The sequence below is a fragment of the Sinocyclocheilus rhinocerous genome, unplaced genomic scaffold, assembly GCF_001515625.1.
Source record: "Sinocyclocheilus rhinocerous isolate Xijiao unplaced genomic scaffold, SAMN03320098_v1.1 scaffold5693, whole genome shotgun sequence".
Taxonomy (NCBI): Eukaryota; Metazoa; Chordata; class Actinopteri; order Cypriniformes; family Cyprinidae; genus Sinocyclocheilus; species Sinocyclocheilus rhinocerous.
Window position 1 is genome coordinate 120043 of NW_015670977.1, and position 7352 is coordinate 127394.

A 7352-nucleotide genomic window follows, 5' to 3' on the forward strand; every position below is an offset into this window, starting at 1 on the left:
AATTATACGAATTAATGGTTAATTCTTAAAATGGCTTATGAGTTAGGTTACAAAAGGAGTCTGTTGTTCAATATATAGTTTAATCGTGTCTGTTTGACACACTAATCTGAAGCACTGTGCCTCAGTTGACCCGCCCTCCTGAGTGGACGCGTCCGCGGAGCTCCGTTCTGCTGCTGAGTTCGCTTCAGCCAAACTGCGATTTCTAAAAGTCATCTTTGATTTCTAGATTTGACGAAATGTGATAAATCGGCGGATCGTCTCGTCATGAGCGACCGAAAACCGGCGCCTGACAGCGGACAGTACAAGCCGAGAATGAGCGGAGGGAGCAGGTGAGAAAACTCTGGAAAAACGATCTCAATGAGGAACTAAAACACAAGTAAACACTGACGTTCCCACAAAGTCTTTAAACACACCAAATCCACACGGGAAGCTGACAAATATGAACTTATGAAACGGATCGAAAGATTTAGAATTGAACTGAAGCATAAAGGACTGATGGTCACACGAATGAATACAAATAAATAAGAGTGTCGTGTAAATAACGGACACAAACGCGAGTGTGAATCACCTTCATGCTGAAATGATCTGATTTAATCCCTATAAATGAATTAATGATTACTGTCAAATATAGTATCAGTGTGTTGGCGATTTGTGTGTGTGTGTCAAATAGTTTTAGGCCGGAGAAAAAAACACAATCATTCATCTGAATCTCACACACACACTCACTCTCACACATACACACACTCTCACACACGCAAACACACACACACACACACTCTCACTCTCACACACACACACACACTCACTCGCAAACGCACTCACACACACACACACACTCTCACACACGCAAACACACTCACGCAAACACACTCACACTCACTCACTCTCTCACACACGCAAACACACACACACTCACACTCACACACACACACACACTCTCTCACACACGCAAACACACACACACACACACACAGTGGCTGGACGCATGTTAGATGTGTGATTTCCGTTGTGCGTGTGTGTGTGAGAGAGAGAGGTGGTCATCTGCTGTGATGACCTTTGACCTTCAGTAAGCGCTGATAATCACATTCATATCTGATGAATGTGACTGTATCTGCTGTATGTCACACATCAACACAAACATGAGTGTGTCTGTTTACATTAGAATAGGAGATATTTATTTTTATAAATTTTTTTGGTTTCAGCATGAATGACTGTAATGCTAATTATTCTGTTATCTGACAGACATGATGAGCAGGTCTCTGATCTGCATAAGTGTGTGTGTGTGTGTGATAGAGAGAGACTTATTTGAGAGCAGATGTTCCTTACACACTTTTCCCTCAGGACACACACCTGAGACACACGCAGAACACACCCTTCAGAACATACAAGCCTCTCGGGGCTTTTATTTCCCTTCATCATGAACACACACACACGGCTCAGGTGTGGCATGCGTGTCTAAATGTTGAGTTTAAGTTGATTTCAAGTTTGTATTTATGTTTGTACCCTGATGCACAGTGTGTGTGTTTTCAAGCAGTGTGCAGATGGAGGATCGCAACATGCTGCGACGGATGGAGAAGGAGAGAAGGAGTCAGGGGGTGCAGCAGGAGGAGACGCAGTATGACAGAATCGCTCCTCTCTTCAACAAGCCGTATAAGGTGACGTTTCTCATAACACGTGTGTGTGTGAGTGAGTGAGTGTGTGTGAGTGTGTGTGTGTGTGTGAGAGTGTGTGAGAGTGTGTGTGTGTGAGTGTGTGTGTGTGAGAGTGTGTGTGAGAGTGTGTGAGTGAGTGTGTGTGTCAGTGAGTGTGAGTATGAGTGTGTGAGAGTGTGTGTGTGTGAGTGAGTGAGTGTGAGTATGAGTGTGTGAGAGTGTGTCAGTGAGTGTGTGTGAGTGAGTGAGTGATTGTGTGTGAGTGTGTGTTTCAGTGAGTGTGAGTATGAGTGTGTGTGTGAGTGTGTGTGTGAGTGTGAGTGTGAGTGAGTGAGTGTGTGAGTGTGAGTGTGTGTGTGAGTGTGAGTGTGAGTGAGTGAGTGTGTGAGTGTGAGTGTGTGTGTGAGTGTGAGTGTGAGTGAGTGAGTGTGTGAGTGTGAGTGTGTGTGTGAGTGTGAGTGTGAGTGAGTGAGTGTGTGAGTGTGAGTGTGTGTGTGAGTGTGAGTGTGAGTGAGTGAGTGTGTGAGTGTGAGTGTGTGTGTGAGTGTGAGTGTGAGTGAGTGAGTGTGTGAGTGTGAGTGTGTGTGTGAGTGTGAGTGTGAGTGAGTGAGTGTGTGAGTGTGAGTGTGTGTGTGAGTGTGAGTGTGAGTGAGTGAGTGTGTGAGTGTGAGTGTGTGTGTGAGTGTGAGTGTGAGTGAGTGAGTGTGTGAGTGTGAGTGTGTGTGTGAGTGTGAGTGTGAGTGAGTGAGTGTGTGAGTGTGAGTGTGTGTGTGAGTGTGAGTGTGAGTGAGTGAGTGTGTGAGTGTGAGTGTGTGTGTGAGTGTGAGTGTGAGTGAGTGAGTGTGTGAGTGTGAGTGTGTGTGTGAGTGTGAGTGTGAGTGAGTGAGTGTGTGAGTGTGAGTGTGTGTGTGAGTGTGAGTGTGAGTGAGTGAGTGTGTGAGTGTGAGTGTGTGTGTGAGTGTGAGTGTGAGTGAGTGAGTGTGTGAGTGTGAGTGTGTGTGTGAGTGTGAGTGTGAGTGAGTGAGTGTGTGAGTGTGAGTGTGTGTGTGAGTGTGAGTGTGAGTGAGTGAGTGTGTGAGTGTGAGTGTGTGTGTGAGTGTGAGTGTGAGTGAGTGAGTGTGTGAGTGTGAGTGTGTGTGTGAGTGTGAGTGTGAGTGAGTGAGTGTGTGAGTGTGAGTGTGTGTGTGAGTGTGAGTGTGAGTGAGTGAGTGTGTGAGTGTGAGTGTGTGTGTGAGTGTGAGTGTGAGTGAGTGAGTGTGTGAGTGTGAGTGTGTGTGTGAGTGTGAGTGTGAGTGAGTGAGTGTGTGAGTGTGAGTGTGTGTGTGAGTGTGAGTGTGAGTGAGTGAGTGTGTGAGTGTGAGTGTGTGTGTGAGTGTGAGTGTGAGTGAGTGAGTGTGTGAGTGTGAGTGTGTGTGTGAGTGTGAGTGTGAGTGAGTGTGTGTGAGTGTGTTAGTGTGAGTGTGTGTGTGTGAGTGTGTGTATGTGTGTGTGAGTGTGAGTGAGTGTCAGTATGAGAGTGAGTGTGAGTATGAGTGAGTGAGTGAGTGTTAGGGTTGTGGTGGTGAGGAAATTTTCCCGCCGGTTAATCGACGTGTGACAACACTGGTAATACCGGTATCACCGCGGGGGCGGGGCGTTCTCTCTTTTTCTCTCTTTCCTTCGCTTTTAAATAGCTTGTAAAAGCTGCGTGCTCATTTTACTTTCACTTTCAAATAGCGGCAATTCGGCGTAAAGCAATTGTTCGTTTTTAGTTTGTTTGAATTTTCCCTCTTTTCCTCGCTTTCCTGCGCTTTTAAATAGCTTAAAAGCGCCGTGCTCATTTTACTTTCACTTTTGAATTAGCGGCAGTTCAGCATCGATTGCTTGAAGGCAACAACAAAATACAACGTCAAACTCATTTTAGCCTATATATAAAACATAGAACTTTTATTAACAAAACAAATAAAAATACACCATGCTATAGGGCAGGCTATGCCTAATATAAAATAACAAATAACTTACATAAAGTTTAAATAGGTATACAAAACTGGAAATAGGCTAAGTAAACATGTATAATATATATATAACCAAATAAATAAGAAACGTAGAACGTTTATTGGCAAAACGAGTAAGAAAGCTTGGAGGCACGGCATACACCTTGATGTCAAATAAAATAAGTGACACAAAGTTTAAATAAAGTAAAAATCTGCAAATAATGTGGAACCAATTAAATAAGAAACGAATGTTTTAAAAAACTTCCAAAATCAGCTTAGATAAACGGCAAAAGTCAACAGGTTTTCAAAATCCAAAATACTGTCAAACAGGCGCTTTTGCATTTCGTTTCTAAACTAAATCATCCGCGATCGTCTTGTCTGTCTCACCTCACTCTTCTTGTCAGTCAGCTCGACTCACTCTCCTCACTGGAGAAATGAAATCTGATCTGTGATGCGACTGTTGTTCGGCACGCTGCATTGAGCAGCCGCGTTCAGTTTTTAATTGTAGTGTCTGTTCTTTTACTGAATTAAATTATTTTTATTACTACAAAAAATCAAAACGATGGTGGGTGGGGGTCGCGCGGTGGGCAAGTGACGTAACCGGTGTTGCGGCTTAACACCGGTATCACCGTCAACACCGTCTATCGCGGCAAGCCTAGTGTGTGTGAGTGAGTGTGTGAATGAGTGTGTGTGTGTGTGAGTGAGTGTGTGTGATAGTGTGTGTGTGTGTGAGTGAGTGTGTGTGAGTGCGTGTGTGTGAGTGATAGTGTGTGAGTGTGTGTGTGTGTGTGTGAGTGAGTGAGTGAGTGAGTGTGTGTGATAGTGTGTGTGCGTGGGTGTGAGTGTGTGTGTGTGTGTGTGTGTGTGTGTGTGAGTGTGAGTGTGTGCGTTTTTGTGACAAATGAGGACATAAATTTGTATAATGACAAGGGTATGACATAGGTATTACAAGGAGAAGGTTACTTTTCAGGACATTACCCCATGTCCCCACTTTTCAAAACGCTTATAAATCACACAGAATGGAGTGTATTGAAAATCTGAAATAGCACAAAGTTTCCTGTGAGGGGTAGGTTTAGGGGTAGGGTTGGTGTAGGGCAATAGAATATACGGTCTGTACAGTATAAAAACCATTACGCCTATGGGATGTCCCCACTTTTCACAAAAACAAACCTGTGTGTGTGTGAGAGTGTGTGTGAGTGAGTGTGTGTGAGAGCGAGTGTGTGTGTGTGTGTTGGGGTGTGTGTGTGATCATCATGTGATGATGTGAAACTCGGAGTGTGTTTGTGTTCTCAAGGTCTTTGGTGAGAGAAGTGAAGTGTGTGTTTGACAGTCACTATATGAGCTCAAACTCTCGATCACTACATAAGCTGGACTAGATTCAGTCTGATGAGCACATTGAGCAGATGTTAAATCCTCTGCTCTGTTTGCGTGACGATTCTTCATGTGAACTGTTCTACTATGAACATGTCCAGCGTGATGCCGTGCAGAGCCATATAAATTAGGGATCCACCGAAAGGAATATTCTGGGCCGAAACCGAAAATTCTGGATGCACTTGGCCTAAAACCGAAACTGAAACTGAAAATGCTTTTTAATAATTATGTATTATTTTCTTAAATAGTAATTTTGTAAGACTTTTTAATTTAACTCAATTTTAATGATACTGAATAAAAAAAAAAAATACAAGCCAAAAAATAACCACATTTTTATTGAAAGTAGCACAATAAAATTGGACAGAAAATATATTAATATTAAATATCAATATATTATTTTTATTCAGTTCTTTGCAACAAACTTCATTTTAACAGATTTTTTTGATTAAACGCCACAGCCACAGCTGTACACTGAAACTTACTATGACTCTTTATATTCACATTATATATCGGTGTACTGTCATACCGGATGGGTTGGTGTATATTAGTAAACATAGATGTCTTGTGTGTCAGTGCTTTGGGAGCTTGACGTCTCATAATCAAAGACGCCTGAGCTGCTAACCCTAGATGTGAGTGCTGCAGTATCACGGAGCATAAAGCCACTTATTCCTTTGTCTGATTTACTTCGCAGAGAATCAAAGATGATGAGCTGTCCAGTCTCATCCAGAGGATGCTGGGTAATTATGAGGAAGGATATGACGGACCTGAGGAACTTTGTCCTGCGCTTCATAATGAGCGTTCTGCGCACTTCCCTCACGTGGACGAGCAGTCGGGATGCACGGATCGCTCCAGAGCCGCTTCAGACTCCGGCCCTCCTTCAGGTGAGAGCTGGGACAGTTTACCGGCCCTGTGTCCCCCGGTGGAGCCGCTGTCCCCTCTACAGTCCAGTGACTCGGACGGCGGCCCGTGTCCAGAGCGCAGCAGGCCAGACGCGCCTCCGCTGACTCACGCACTCCCGCTGAATTTGCATGGTAAACTGGCCAACGCCAAGAAACCCACAGCATATGTGAGGCCGACGGTCGGTCAGGACCAGGTGACCAGCGGTTCTCCCGAACTGAAGGCCTCACCGGAGTCTTATGAGCACTTACAGGACCTGAAGGAGAGCAGCAAACCAAACCTTCCCGCTCTGCAGTCTGCTGATGTGAGTGTTTATCCGCAGACGTTATTACAGTGAGAGCGAAACTGACCCTGTGTGTTTCATCATCCAAATGTTAAACAAGGCCACATTCTCTCTCTGTCCGTCTGCAGATTGTGTCTGGAGCGCGTGTGGGGGACATTCTGCAGGTCAGTTGAGTTTGGGACAGTCTCGATTGATAGGAAAGCCGCGGGAGTTCAGTGTCTCTCTCACACACAGGAAATGACCTCATGGCCTCCACTACTGACGACCATTTGCACGCCAACCACAGCCGAGCCGCCTAAGTTCTCCTCCACTAATGAGGTTAGATCAGAATAAATGGTTTAGTTGGTCACTGAAACACTAGCATTTGAACTCATTCTTGAGCTCATTCTTTTTTGAACATTCATTCTTGTAACTGCTTTGACAGGAGACACATGGATTCCCGACTCTCAGTAAGTGTGTGTTTGTGTGTGTGTGTATTGTGGAAGTCTGTTTATGTGCCTTTAATTTGTTGTGTTATTCTTCACTAGAAGCTGATGAATCATCAGACAAAGTTCAGCGGGAATCTCCGTGAGTATCAGATCAGATCAGATCAGATCTTTGTCTCTAGTTCATATGAAGGTGTTTACATGCTGTGTGTGTACCTGTGTGTGTGTATATGTGTGTGTATATGTGTGTACCTGTGTGTGTACCTGTGTGTGTGTGTGTATACCTGTGTGTGTGTGTGTGTGTGTGTGTGTGTGCGTGTGTGTGAGAGAGGAAAATTTATCTTTAAACATAGCAAGCATTGTTGAGTGTGTGTGCATTAGAGTAACAAAGTTCTACTGTTTTCTGCTTCACACCTCACTGCACATTCCCTCCATCCCTCTACCTCTCCCTCGATCATTTTCCTCTGTTGCTTTATTTGGTTTTCCATCCATCTTTGAGCCTCTTTGTGCCCTTCTTCCTCTCTGTTCCACTCACACATTTCCCACGTTTTCCACATTCATATATTTCTCTCATTATATGCCATTATATTCATTTTGTATGTGCTATATCTCCCTCAAAATAGTATATATTTCCCTGTATGGAAATTTCTGACTCATTGAGCACCAAATGTGAGTAAAATTGTCTTTGGTGAGTAAACAAGTGTATAGTTTCGTAAAAATGTTTACAATACCGTTCTAAAGTTTGGAGCTG

The 7352-nt window shown here is 44.0% G+C and overlaps 1 protein-coding gene across 3 annotated transcripts in view; it reads left to right on the top strand.

Moving 5' to 3' along the window:
* Positions 1–7352, top strand: part of aff1 (AF4/FMR2 family, member 1) — a 12009-nt gene continuing 4657 nt past the window's right edge. For 2 of the 3 annotated variants that reach the window (XR_001639089.1, XM_016546356.1), the window contains exons 1-7: positions 1–329; positions 1532–1655; positions 5688–6197; positions 6305–6340; positions 6411–6494; positions 6601–6625; positions 6704–6743. Coding sequence is in view for 2 of the 3 variants with exons in the window: in XM_016546356.1 (XP_016401842.1) it covers positions 265–329; positions 1532–1655; positions 5688–6197; positions 6305–6340; positions 6411–6494; positions 6601–6625; positions 6704–6743 (884 nt within the window). In the remaining variant the exon portion in view is untranslated. The remainder of the gene's footprint in view (positions 330–1531; positions 1656–5687; positions 6198–6304; positions 6341–6410; positions 6495–6600; positions 6626–6703; positions 6744–7352) is intronic. The other variant, XM_016546357.1, reaches the window with a different exon arrangement.